Consider the following 13,625-nt stretch of genomic DNA (forward strand, 5'->3'; position numbering starts at 1 on the left):
AAAATATTCCATATTAAAAAGGGCAAGCCTTGTGTCCTCTTCTTTTAGATTCATTGGATCTCTGCATCAGCATTTATGCTTTAGTGGGAGTATCAATAATATGAGCTCACTATGGCTGCTTTTGAATTTGGTTTGGAGCAGAGAATAGGTGACTGCTCTTTTAACTAATACAAAAGAAAATTGTGACTGCTACTCTGCTACGTACACCTTTCTTTTGTTTTATAAAACCATATTGAAGCCAATGATATATTCCATCTAAAGCGAGAAGAGACTTGATAGTAACTTCCTAAATAGCCTAGAGATGTCAATTACTGAGTAATACTATAGCCATTAACTTTGTTTATCAATATTTGTTAAAAAGAAGTATAAAATTCACATGAGAAAAAGCTATATAACCAACTAATGGGTTTGATTCAAACCATGCATGACTTGTCAACGCACATTCAAGTATGTTGATTGGAACTTTATCTTTTTTTGCTTCGAAGTTGGTTGATTAGTATCTTCTTCTCATATTATACTCGGACTTTTTCTGGTTTGCTTCTAATTGTAATGAAAAAAACGATGGTTAATCAAATTCAAAAGTCAAATAGCTTGTGTTGTGGGCCTTGTTGATCCATTCTTTACCTGGTGCCTGGTGGTGTTCTCCATGCCCTCAGCTTTGACCAAGTTGGTCTTGGCTGTGGCTGTGCTAGAGCCTAGAGGTAAGCTTCTCGAGAGTCAGAGAACTACATAGGTCATAGGGTGCGTTTGTAGGTTGCTGAAAGTCTGTGGGGTCAGGCCCAAATTGCTATTGCTGGTAACCCATTCAACCAAACCTACTAGCCAGTCCAATTCTAACCCAATACAAAAAAGTCCATAGCCATGCCAGTCCAACCAATTTTGACCCCAAAATGATCCAACCCATTTTCAATTTCCATGTCCAACCACATAAAATATAGTTGGATAAGGGATAAGGTTTTAGTAATACTTCATCCAATGAAATCAGAGGGGTCGCTGATGGCCACAACCTCTTGCACACTTGCTTACTATGCAAAATATTAGAGGAGCATCTCTGATTCTCTAATATCATAATATCTGACTTCTTCACTCTCTGCTCTGCCACTCTTTCTTTACAATTAATTGTTTGCCTTGGAATCAAAGCACAGTCATGGCCACTGCTTCACCAATGGCCAGCCAGCTCAAGTCCAACTTCACCTCTCCAATCTCTAGAGCTTTGGTTGCACCCAAAGGCCTCTCTTCCTCTCCACTGAGGCTTTTGCCTTCTAAGAGACTCTCTTCCTTCACCATCAAAGCCGTCCAATCTGAAAAGGTACCTTTCTAATTTCCCCTCTGTATATATGATATGAACACATTATGTATGACAGTATGTGTGTAAGCATACTTCTACATATACATTTCTATACATATGCATGAATGCACATGTGTATGTTTGTGTGTATTTTAGGTATGAGCACATGTGTATATATATCATGTATTCAAAGGGGTCATTTGATATTGTTCTTATGGTTTGTTGTTGCAGCCTACTTTCCAAGTGGTTCAGCCCATCAATGGTGATCCCTTCATTGGAAGCCTGGAGACTCCAGTAACATCAAGCCCATTGATTGCTTGGTACCTGTCCAACCTCCCAGCCTACAGAACAGCAGTGAGCCCACTTCTGAGGGGTGTTGAGGTGGGCCTGGCCCATGGGTTTCTACTGGTAGGCCCATTCGTGAAGACCGGCCCATTGAGGAACACACCCTATGCTGGGGGAGCTGGGTCCTTGGCTGCTGCTGGTCTTGTTGTTATCTTAAGCCTTTGCTTGACAATGTATGGAATTGCATCATTCAAGGAAGGAGAGCCATCCACAGCTCCCTCATTGACCTTGACTGGCCGGAAAAAGGAGCCCGACCAGCTTCAAACGGCCGATGGATGGGCAAAATTCACCGGTGGCTTCTTCTTTGGAGGCATTTCAGGTGTCACTTGGGCCTTCTTCCTCCTCTATGTCCTAAACCTTCCTTACTACGTCAAGTAGATATTTGGTTCTGTCTTGCTTTTTCTTCAACCTGTAATATTGACTGTAATGTATGCTATTGTTTGTGAAAATCATATGTTTTATGTTTACCACTTTGTTCAACTTAATTACCATTTTAGTTGCCTGGCTAAGATAAAACAACAATTTATATATATCTGAATGGCCTAATGATCAAGGAATATGATTCCTTGAAAGCCCCATTAATGTTGATTATTACAGTCAAATGTACATCAATTGATGATTGTATCAAATCCCAAATATGTATATGTATATGAGATGCCATATAATTACAAAGCAATATATATAGTCATCAGTCATTACAGCATTTAAGCTTCAAAAAACCATAATGGAAATGCACATAGGGGAGATAGAGAATCCTAATTTGGATTTGGCAATGATTTTTAGAGTCTTAAATATAATCACATCATTATCAATCACTTCTCCACCAATCTCTTTGGACAAATACTTAAGAAGAGGAGGCGTTAACAAGAGGTTCTACTGCATGATCTTGATGATGATCAGCTTGTGAAGGCATGGAGAGTTCAAATTGTTGCCTCCAAGAAACAGGGGAAACGGAGAGCAAATCAGGAGATATGAGATTGTCCCAACCCCTAATGGGGTCGGTTGTTGCAGAAGCGGCAGAAGCGGCACCATCCCAACCTATGTGTGTCACATGCTTCACATCTGTAGGACACCCTATTTCCATTTCCAGTACTTCTTCCATTTCATCATCCTTGTACACTATATGTCAAGGAAATGGGCACAAGAGTAAATATAGACAATAGATAACATTAAGCAAATGTTAACTAAATCACCCATCTGTTGAGTGTTGAGAGTGAGACTTACCAAATAATTGAGAGAAAATCTTGAAACCCTTGAAGAGCCTATGAATACCAGTAGCTATGTTTGGTTTTGGAAGAGCCAGGGATCTAAATGAGTTCTTCATGCTTTCGCTTGATAAGCTATCTTCATCCTCTTCTACTTCTTTAGTTCCTTCAGAAAAATCATTAAAAAACAGATAAGCTATAGATAATTAAAATTGAAGGGCTGCATGTGAGTTGTTTACTTGTTTGTGTGTGAGTGTGTGAATGTGTGTGTGTGTGTTTGTGAAAGAGAGAGAGAGAGAGAGAGAGAGAGAGAGAGAGAGAGAGAGAGACTTATTGAAGATGGGTTATTTGTATCTGATTTTGATCTCCTGGGCGGCTGTACACCAACAGCAACACTTGATTCAGAAACACAACCAATTGTGAAAGGAAGAAGAACAAGTCTTTCCATTCGTTCTCTCATTTTTCCATCAACAGCACAAGCGAGAGATGAAAGAAAGAAAGAAAGACAGAGATAAATGTGGAGAATAAAAATTGGTGGTTGAGGAAATGCAACTTGAGAGTGGAAATGGTTTGTTATAATAGTATGCACTGGCTTTATTATCAAGTTACAATAATTTTACGTATAAAAAAGTCAAGTTACATATGCAAGTCTGTTAGGTAGAGATGGAGAGAAATAAACAAATCAGTGTTTGCAAAACCCAAGTGATGGGTATGTTTGGACGTGGAATCAACATTAAGAAGGTTCGATTGTGAAGTTTAACCTAATAACACCCCATTCCCAACCCACATACAAACTTGGACACATAGGATAAACCAATTTAATTTTAAGTTCAAATCTCAGCAGTGCGTTGGGTTCTCCACTTCACTTACCTCTCTTACAGAATAAGCCACCAAATTCCCACATCTCTTTTTATCTTATTTCCTTTTCTCTTTTTTTGTTTGTTTACTTAATTTGGACTCTACCTTCAAGTAGTGTATACGAAGCCATCTTTCTTGGTTACAATCAAGCTCATGGCCAGGAAGACCAATTGGGGTATTTCTTAGAAGCAGGGCATGTATGATTGATTGTAAGAATAGAAAAACAAAGTCGTTGGGGAAGAAGTGAAGAAAGCTACGGTTCTGGCTAAAAAAGAAGAAGAAAGCTACGGTTGTATTACCAACCACAAAAGACAAATAAAATGAATGACCTCATAGGACTCAACAAACTCTGAGGTTCATTGGAGCTCCATTCGATAAGAGGCTCATTCAAGATGACACTGAGATTAGCAAACTCAATCTGTATTAATTAGACCTTCACCAATAATCTCCACAGGAGCAGCGACCATGCTTAAAATGATGGAATCTATGAATATCTCTCACAATTATTTCCCTATCTAAAAGCTGAGAAGTATATTTAATAAAGTTATGGCAATCAGTACACACTCTAAGGTTCTTCATTATCCGAATTGGTACCCCAGAAGTAGTACTTGTGCTAACGATGCCATAAGCAATTGCAAGTTTTTCACTGTGATAACCAATAAGTACTTCTCCTTGTTCTTCTTCTACGTCCTGCATCACCAGTTTCGCATCTGATGAATACCCAATTTCCTTCAGTCTTCCAATCAGTTCATCCAAGTACGAATATATCTCTGTGGAATGTGGATGGGACCTATCTCCCATGATGAAAGAATGGACTTGATTCTTCAATTGGATCCAAGATTGACCAGGGACTTTGTTTATTCCTCTCTGTTGCATCAAGCTCCTCATTTCAGCTGCTTCTTCCCATCTATGATTCCCAGCACACATGTTTGACAGCAAAACATAAGGTCCCTCATCAGATGGTTCAAGTTGAAGTAGTGTTTCAGAAGCCCACTTTCCCAGCTCTAAATTTTTATGAAGCCGGCAAGAAGATAGAAATGACTTCCAAACTGAACTCAAGTGAGAGATACCATTTTCATGAATGAACTCCTTAGTCTCATCCAAGCGACCTGCTCGACCATAAAGATCAACCATACAAGTGAAGTGTTCAGCTCCGGGCTTGATGCCATAAACTTCTTTCATCAAGCTGAAATATTTGCAGCCTTCTTCAACGAGCCCTGCGTGGCTGCATGCATTTAAAACCACCACAAAAGAAACCTCATTTGGTTTAATTTGCTCTTTTATCATGAGTTCGAAAAGCCGAACAGCCTCCCTCCCTTGCCCATGTAAAGCACAAGCAGAAATCATTGAAGTCCACAGAACAACATTCAGATCAATAGTTTGTTTAAAAATCAACCAAGCATCATTTAGGCTCCCGCATTTAGCATACATATCAATATATGAGGAACCCAAGTGAACATCTAGTTTGTATCCAATCTTCTGAATGTGAGCATGGATGTGTTGACCGAGAAGCAAAATCCCAACGTTAGCACATGCAGAAACAATACTTGTTACAGAAAATCTATCCACCATAATCTGTTCACGAACCATAGAACGAAAAGTTAGCAAAGCATATTCATACTCACCATTACGAACATACCCAGTAACCATTGAACTCCAAGACACAATTTCTGTCTTTGTCTCATCACAAGAGAAGTTAGAATTTGAAGTTCTCAAAGGCATGCTTTTGAATATTAGGGATGCCTTTTCCATTTTCCCACATTTGCAATACATATCTATTAATGAAGTCCGAAGAAACCCATCAATTTGAATACCAAACCTTACTAGACAGCCATGAATTTGTCTCCCTAGTTCCACAGAAAATAAGGATGAAGCCAAAACCAAAGCTACAGAGAAAGTTACTTCAACAAATGGAGAACCATTTTCCACCATCTCGTAAAGTAGCTCCAATGCATATCTTTCATACCCATTTCGCATCAGCCCATATATGATTGTATTCCAACTAGCAACATCTTTGAAGGGCAATCTTCTGAACAAATGAAGAGCCTTCTCCATATCCCCAATATGCATATATGCACCCATCATTATATTCCAAGTAACTGTGTCTCTCTGTTTCATCATTTCAAATAACCTTTCTGCGTAATCAAAGGTGCCACATTTTACATAAACATCAAGCATAGAGTTCTCTAACACCGGATCCAAGTCAATCCCATTTCTTAATATCCATCCATGAATTCCTTTACCCATCCGAAAATCGCTTAAACTAGAACAACTCTTTAAGACGCTTGATAATGTAAATTGGTTGGGACAAACATGCTCAATTTGCATCTCTTTAAAAAGCTCCAACACCATTCTACTCGATCCACTTCGAGCAAACCCCGATATAAGTATAGTCCATGACCGGACATCCCTATCAGGCACTTCGGCAAACAACTTGTGCGCATCATCCAACCTCTTGGATTTCATATACAAGCTAATGACATAATTCCTCGCATTCAAATTTTGCAAAGAACCATTCTTGACCGATTTGGCATGAAGGGTATCAGCCAATGACTCATTTGGCAAATCACCCACTGTCCAAGATTGGTACCCACATTGTTGGAATCTTTGAAACTGAAATTGGTTGGTGGTTGTGATATAAGTGGCCCAGTAGATAAATTGGGTATGCTTCAAAATTAAATTAGAGGTTATGTATCTGGTGCTCAGACAACTCCATCTCATGTTACCAACAAATTTGGATGGGATGATGAGTTCGACATGCTATTAGGTCATCTTGTAGATGTGGAGCAGCAATTAAATAACTTTTTCGGGGTCAACTTGTGGGTTTTGACTATATATCTATATGGTAGCTGGTAGGACTTGAATGAGAGGCAAAAGTTTTTGTGGTGAAAATTTTCAACTTCCAAGAACTCTACAATGAAAAGTATAATGTATTTCGGACAAGATATAATAATCAAATAATTTTGAGTAAGTAGTTGGCTATCATGTATTTTAATTAATAAGTTACAAATTAGATAAATTTTTTTGAATCGTAGGTTTTTACCAAACTATAAAAAGACCCATACAAACTCAGTATAACGTTACTCATTCCACTTCGATTTCACCTCAAATAGTTCAGGATGAAGCACCTTTCATCTAATTGGATGCGCCATAACAAAGAACACCTCGCGTGGAAAACATCACTTTTCTGAGATCAGTCAAGTAAATTTTCTATAGACTAGCCTAAATGTTAGCAGCAGGCGATAAACATCAATTTGACTAACAGTCATTTCTCGTATTAATGAGTCAAATCCTATAAAAGACCAATGAGAGAGAGAGAGAGAGAGAGAGAGAGAGAGAGAGAGAGAGAGAGAGAGAGAGAGAGAGAGAGAGAGAGAGAGAGAGCTAACGGAAAATTTATGGAGCAATTAACCCATAAATAATTCAGAGAAAAAACATTTTAATATTGGAAAAACAAAAAGCTAGTGGAAGCGGGGAGGGAAGCATTGATATCTCTATATACTAACATTTTACAATCGAAGAAGATGAATGATCTGATATAAACGAATAGCATACATACTCTACTTTGTGAAGGTACCAAAAAACAAAACCGAATACATGAAAAGAAAATGTGTAGAGCATTGTAGGCTCTTAAAGAATCAGGTTAGCCTAGGGTATGTTGACACTTATAGAGGAGGATAAAAATAGGAAGACAAAGAGAAGCATAGGAAGAGCAAGCCTCCAACTGTAGCAACTGTGCGTTGAGAGATTTTGGATGCCAACATGCTCCCTCCCACCACAGCCACAGAGGTGCAGATGGTATGTCCTAATGTCGCACCTACGGCAACTCCAACCGCATTTTTGTGGGTTGCCAGCTGCATCGTCCAAATAATTCGATGTTAAACACAAACTGAGAAAGCCTAATATGATATTGCAATTAGAATTACAATTTACAAAGCAACAAAAAATTTCATCCCTCAGTTTTAGAGGCAAAAGTCTTCACAAACATAAAATGAACTATGACAAAGGGGCAGGAGGAATATTTTCTCTTACAGCAATTGTTGCTATTTGGCTACGATCTCCCCACTCAGCTAAAAATGTTAGAACAAATGCCTGCATAAAAGAAAGCATGGTAATTAGTTATGAAGGTTATCAAAAGACAATGACGGCTAAAGGTCTCAGTATGGCTAGCTATAGAGTCACATACGGATCATATGTGCTACAAGTAAAGGTCTGAGCTAAATCCATAATTAACAAAAGAATCAAACAAAATCATTAATTCAAGTACCAATGCAACAATCATACCTCCAAAAAGATTGGTGTACAAAATCTGGAAAAGAAACGGCGGAAGGATGTCTTCCCCTGTCCAGACTCAAGTTTCTCTTCTACCTGGATATATTGAGTGTCAAACAAATTTAGACATTGAAAATACCAAATTGACTAGTATAAGAACAAAATTCAATTTCTAAGCTCATATATTCCAAACACACAATTTCAAACAAAAAGTGATCAGATACCAGGAATAATACACACAGTCAATTTAGAACAAATATGAATTCTAAGAGATGAATCCTACTTCTCCTAAACTCCAAGTACTTTCACATTCCTCAGCGGGAATAACACAAGGTGAAGGAGAATTGGTATATCTGATAACCTCCATGGTTAATCTAACAAAACCCAGTGACACTAATAAGTTTCAAAGATAGAGACCAATTTACCCAATTTCATCAGCCTCCTTAATCAGTTACAAGGTTGAGGTAAACTTCTTTTGCAACTTACAACATTATAGACACAACTTTTTTAGAGGTTTCTGAAGATATTCCTCATAATATAGAAGGGAGGTCCATTTGATTATAAGGCCTAATGATATGATAGATGATGTAAGATCTCATGCCAGATGTGCATTCAAAAGCATCAGTTCTCAAAAGATTTCTATCTGACACTAACTTTATATTACTTTTTACAAACTAAAATTGATACTTAGGATCCAAAAACTGGATAATTACAAATGCAGGTACCCAGCACTGTTAATTTTCCATTTGTGTATCTAGTCAGTTAGAAGGCTAATAACGTGCAAACATATCATAAACAAATCAGAAACTGGGACTGACTATAAAAGAACATACTTCTTCTATTTCTTTCTTCTGGGAAGATTTTGAATCTGACCTCCAAGCAATGTAAAGTAATCGCATTCCAAAGAATGCATAAAGGACTGCAAAGAAAACAGAATTACAATACTTTAGTTCCTCATTAATCAATCACACATGCATTGTAGGACCAATTCTGATTTTCCATGGGTTTTGTTAACCTTAAATTAAAATGGAGAGAACATGTTGAAAGAATATTGGCAACAAAATTATTCAACAACACCAGGCATGTATTGACATGTTGAAAGAGAGAGAGAGAGAGAGAGGAAAACTGAAACAAGATCCTGCATGTATAGTCCAAAAAGAAGTTATGGAAATCTAAGTCTCAAAAGATTTCTTAGAGGCTAAGTAAGAAAAAGAATGAGCATCTTTACCTGTAGCTGCACTATTTGTATGCTTCCTCGATATCAAATTTGGCACAATCCGACCAAGTCCAGTGGAAAGCACCTAATTGACACGTGCAACAACTTAAACCTTGATTACATCAAAAGTATAAGAAATAGAACTTTGCAGTTTCAGAAACCATTCCGTTGCAATACCATGCAAACCCATTGCACATTAGAGCCACATAAAGAGTGCAGGGATGTTAAAAGAAAAAAGTTATGATACTTATTGCCACAATAGAGACATAAACTTAGATAACTTACCGTCATTACAACCAAGGCAGAGAGTGCACCAGATAGGACAATTGACCGAGGGTGACGCATTGCCATAAGAGCTGCTATTATAAAAGTTTCATCTCCAATCTAGTAGCATTTTCGTCAGTTAAAAGAAAATTGGTTTAATCAATATAGCTCTGTCTCGAAAACAGATAGAGTCAAAACCTATAAAAAAGAAGTACCACTAAGCAAACTTAATCACTTTTTTCTGCACATTACTTGATTCCAAAATTTCAATCTTCATTCTTTCTATATGGGATTACTAATTACTAACTGAACAAATATGTGAAAACTCTCGTAAATCCACCATAAGTTGCAGAGTAAAGTTGGCGCAAATAGTATCAGAAATTTTGTACACAAACCTCACTGACTAGTATCATTGAAAAGCTTGCAACAAAGGCATCAAAAATTCCAAGACCAGACTCCACGTTGAGACCAAGAACAACTGAGTCGCCCGCATTCTTGTCTCCAAGAGCATTGACTTCAAGGATGCCTAAATTAATCTGTACAAAGAAATTAATTTATATAAATATTAAAACAAAACAAAAAAATCCAAAGAGAACAGTACTGAACCTTATATTTACTGTTATAAAGGCTACAAAACTCCAATCAAAGTACCCTCCCAAAAGCATCAAACTGTAAACGAAACCAACCAAATTCAATTGAAATAAGAATGAAATTCAGACCTACAAAGCCCTACTCCAAAATTACTGTTCCTAAATTTCTGAAGCATCAAACCATATATCAAATCAAAGCATAAACCTATGTTACATAACACTACCTAATTCGATTAAAATTGTGTTGAATGTTATACAAGTTAGACTCCCACTTTAAACACTTCATGAAGCATCAAACTGTAACTTGTCAGTTGTCACCGAACCAATATTTAATTCAATTCAACACTCAATTCCCACAAAATATATATATATATATATATATATATAATTGCTCACAATCAGATAATAGAAATATGATGCATCCGATGAGTGATAATTGCTCGCAATCACAATCATTTGCACATACCAAACCAACAAAATCACCAACAGATTCAAAAGCTTTCTCTTCCTTGCTCAGAAACCAAACAGATTGTAAACTGAGATAGATAGATATACCTTTTATATATATATATAGAGAGAGAGAGAGAGAGAGAGAGAGAGAGAGTGAGCTGATTCTCAAACCTTGCTACGACGGCCCAGATCTTTGGATCCACCGGACTCCCCCCTCTCAGTTTCACCCGCAGACTCCTAAATTGACACAATGAAGGTATATTAGAAAAAATATATATATTATATATTTTTTTATACATAATATGTATACAGAGAGAGATAGATATAGATACCCGAGCAGAGACGGTGAAGACGAGTAGCAAGAGGAGGGAGAGAGAAAGTGTAATTGTTCTAAGATTTGAGCGATAACTCATGACTACGGGAATTAGAACGACTGTAATTCTGATTGGTAAAGATGGATTTTCTCGGGAAAATGGATCTGAATCCTAAAACACACAGAGAAGGTATCTAAAAAGAGAGCCTCCTCCTTTACTTACTGAGATCCTACGTAAAGCCTGCCTAAGGAGATTGCTGGGATCTAAGAAAGAGAGAGAGATCTTGCTATTAGCGAAGATCTCTAGAAACTAGAGTCTGAACGGTTCACATATAAAAATGGTGGAGAGAAGAGAGTGCGTTGAAACTGAGAGGGAAAGGTTTGACCAAGGTAAACAACTAGTAACTACAGTGAAACCCAAACCACAGCAAAATCAAAATAATTATTCAAATACGTTAACTTATGCGTCAAATAATCACTTTCTTAATCATTTTTCATTAAATTCATTCTACAGAAAAAAAACACACACACACATTTGTTGTTGAACTTGTTGTATTTGTCTTCCATTATTCTAAATTGGAATTGGGTGTGGGGTTGATGCTTAGATTATAGAATTCAATAGACGAGTCTATAGTTTATAATTTGATGTCCGAAACTCAAAATTCATGGCTTAAACCCAATATTGATATCGTATAGGTTTGCTTGGGATCTCAAGTTCAAGACTCATGGTGTAACCTCAAAAGTATGTGATATAGGGCTCAAAACATGTGTTATGGACTTCAAGTCCTAGGGTCCATTAAATTTGTTCAAACAAAATAGATATTCTTCGCTTATAATTGAGAATATTTGTTCCATAATTGAAATTTTGTTATCACAATATATATGATAACTAAACAATCAAAATAAACATGCATTTCTTAAGAATTGACTGTTACATTCTAATGATCATTTGTGTACCAAACAATCACCTAATTGGAAATGGCTATATCAAAGTTGCATACAAAGCATGCACTTGTTTACATTTATAATAACTATATTTTGAACGATTTAGCGAAGTCACGGAGAGAGTTAGGACATAAAACACATGACTCATGTGAAATCAAAATGAGCAAAATATATGACTTACTACCCACTCATAAGGGTGGCGTGCCCTACTAACCCAAAGGTTTTAGAGCATACTTAAGAACATTTCACCCATTTTGGTTTAACTTTAAGAGATAATTAGGGTTGAGTACTTTAAAAAAACATGTTTTAGATGGAGACCGAGAGTGTTTTAAAATTTATAAGAAAATCCTTTTAATTTATAATAAAATCCTTTAATTTTAAAAAAATAAATTTAATTCATAATAAAGTCATTTTATTTTATAAGAAAATATTTTTAATTCATAATAAAGTTCTTCCCTGATTTGAAGGGTATTTCTCCTCTTAGGGTGTACAGTAGGCATTCCAAAATTTCGGAATTAAAACCTAACATAAAGCCGTCAAAGAAGAAAAATAAAAAGATTTAGATTAAAAACTCTAAATTACTATCGGTCTTAATCTAAGAAAGCCTCATAAAATAGACTACACTTTAAATTTCTCTAACTTTAATACCCCTAGTTACAAGTCCATGCGACAATTACTATTACATGACTTAATAATGTTATATTATTTTTTGGGTGAAATATTGTTGATATACGCAACAATATGTATCCATAATACTAGCGATTGTAACAAATTAGTTGTTAAAAACATATAATTTTTCTTAAATTTGAGACGTTAATTAATGTAACAAATAAGATCACGATACCTTTAGTAACTTTAGTTGTTGGAAATTGAAAGAGTGATGAAATAAAAATGCAACATTGTTTAACAAATAATATTACTCATCCTATAGGCTGAAATATACACGTACACACACAACCACTCACGAGTGAATTGAGTAACTGAGCCAGCGTCCACAACCAACCAACCAAAATCCTAGAAGCTCCAAAACATACAGAGACTTATAAAACAAGTGATTGCATATAAACCATGGTGAAACGACAAATGGAAGCCCTCCACATGTAGACCTTCTAATCCTCTCCTTTTGTCTCTCTGAAAGGAAGGCCAATGAGGGCCCGGCCCAGCCCAACCCAATCAAGACAATGCGTGCGACCTTCTCGCGCCTTTAAATCATCATAGTAAGCCCCCGGTTCAAACGGCCTCTACCCAACGGGTTCCTCGTGTTGCCACCAAATTTTTTGATAATTTCCCTCCAACTTTTACTACTCCCAATCCCATTCCAAATCTGTATACAAGTGGACGTATTTTGTTTCTCTTTAATGTGTATTAATAACACGAATTTAAAGGTAGAAATTCCCAGTACCAAATTGAAGTAAAAAACAAATTAGAACAACATCCAAAAAGCAATTAACTCCATTGTATGCCTAAAGCAAGAAAAATGGACATCTTGCTTTGGAAAAATTATTTTCCTTTGCTTTGCTGCCCTGACAACTAGATCTGGTAGTTGAAGAACTAACCAATATAGTACATAAAGCAACCCTCTTTTCCAAGCTTGATAATAAAAAATGACAACCCTTTTTCAAGTTTGATTATTTCACCTTTATTATTTTGAGATTTGTTATATTTTAGTTAATTATTAGAAAACAATAAAGATATATAATTGTCCTTTGGTTTCTTAATATCCTCGAGATATATATCACTAAAATTGACCAAATATCATCCAATTTTAGAGATGAAAAATCAAATATAGGAGAATTCACTCCTGAAAATAGTAAATATAGCTTGTGATGCTTACAAAGAGGAAGAGCCATAATTTGAGTTTTCATATAATGGTAAGTAG

The 13,625-nt window shown here is 36.4% G+C and overlaps 3 protein-coding genes and 1 pseudogene across 3 annotated transcripts; 1 reads left to right on the top strand and 3 right to left on the bottom strand.

The window, feature by feature from the left end:
- Window positions 1–1,013: 1,013 nt before the first annotated feature.
- PSAL (photosystem I subunit l) lies at window positions 1,014–2,100 on the top strand. The gene is made up of 2 exons (XM_086248632.1): window positions 1,014–1,309; window positions 1,520–2,100. The coding sequence occupies exons 1-2, from the start codon at window positions 1,148–1,150 to the stop codon at window positions 2,009–2,011; spliced, it is 654 nt and encodes a 217-aa protein (XP_086104758.1). The 5' UTR covers window positions 1,014–1,147; the 3' UTR covers window positions 2,012–2,100.
- Window positions 2,101–2,240: 140 nt separating this feature from the next.
- On the bottom strand, window positions 2,241–3,680 carry RIC4 (ROP-interactive CRIB motif-containing protein 4). Its single transcript, XM_086248634.1, has 3 exons — window positions 3,169–3,680; window positions 2,858–3,004; window positions 2,241–2,752 (listed from the first exon to the last, which is right to left on the bottom strand). Exons 1-3 carry the CDS (start codon window positions 3,296–3,298, stop codon window positions 2,478–2,480), a joined length of 552 nt encoding a protein of 183 aa, XP_086104760.1. The 5' UTR covers window positions 3,299–3,680; the 3' UTR covers window positions 2,241–2,477.
- A 210-nt stretch (window positions 3,681–3,890) lies between these two features.
- LOC147280633 (pentatricopeptide repeat-containing protein At5g04780, mitochondrial pseudogene) lies at window positions 3,891–6,417 on the bottom strand (annotated as a pseudogene).
- A 741-nt stretch (window positions 6,418–7,158) lies between these two features.
- LOC147280634 (GDT1-like protein 4) lies at window positions 7,159–11,182 on the bottom strand. The gene is made up of 9 exons (XM_086248631.1): window positions 10,821–11,182; window positions 10,660–10,725; window positions 9,844–9,984; window positions 9,470–9,568; window positions 9,197–9,269; window positions 8,802–8,887; window positions 7,981–8,064; window positions 7,729–7,788; window positions 7,159–7,550 (listed from the first exon to the last, which is right to left on the bottom strand). The coding sequence occupies exons 1-9, from the start codon at window positions 10,899–10,901 to the stop codon at window positions 7,362–7,364; spliced, it is 879 nt and encodes a 292-aa protein (XP_086104757.1). The 5' UTR covers window positions 10,902–11,182; the 3' UTR covers window positions 7,159–7,361.
- Window positions 11,183–13,625: the final 2,443 nt, after the last annotated feature.

Source organism: Dryas octopetala, chromosome 6 (genome assembly GCF_963921425.1).
Source record: "Dryas octopetala chromosome 6, drDryOcto1.1, whole genome shotgun sequence".
Taxonomy (NCBI): Eukaryota; Viridiplantae; Streptophyta; class Magnoliopsida; order Rosales; family Rosaceae; genus Dryas; species Dryas octopetala.

What these genes read in the sequence shown, in the direction of transcription:
- PSAL (XM_086248632.1), top strand. Translation starts at nt 1,148, where the DNA reads ATGGCCACTGCTTCACCAATGGCCAGCCAGCTCAAGTCCAACTTCACC. An exon ending in AAGCCGTCCAATCTGAAAAG is followed by an intron (nt 1,310 to 1,519) that starts GTACCTTTCTAA and finishes TTGTTGTTGCAG; the next exon opens with CCTACTTTCCAAGTGGTTCA.
- LOC147280634 (XM_086248631.1), bottom strand. Translation starts at nt 10,901, where the DNA reads ATGAGTTATCGCTCAAATCTTAGAACAATTACACTTTCTCTCTCCCTC. An exon ending in AGAAGAAAGAAATAGAAGAA is followed by an intron (nt 8,065 to 8,801) that starts GTATGTTCTTTT and finishes CAATATATCCAG; the next exon opens with GTAGAAGAGAAACTTGAGTC. An exon ending in GCCAAATAGCAACAATTGCT is followed by an intron (nt 7,551 to 7,728) that starts GTAAGAGAAAAT and finishes TGGACGATGCAG; the next exon opens with CTGGCAACCCACAAAAATGC.
- RIC4 (XM_086248634.1), bottom strand. Translation starts at nt 3,298, where the DNA reads ATGAGAGAACGAATGGAAAGACTTGTTCTTCTTCCTTTCACAATTGGT. An exon ending in AAATAACCCATCTTCAATAA is followed by an intron (nt 3,005 to 3,168) that starts GTCTCTCTCTCT and finishes ATTTTTCTGAAG; the next exon opens with GAACTAAAGAAGTAGAAGAG. An exon ending in GATTTTCTCTCAATTATTTG is followed by an intron (nt 2,753 to 2,857) that starts GTAAGTCTCACT and finishes CTTGACATATAG; the next exon opens with TGTACAAGGATGATGAAATG.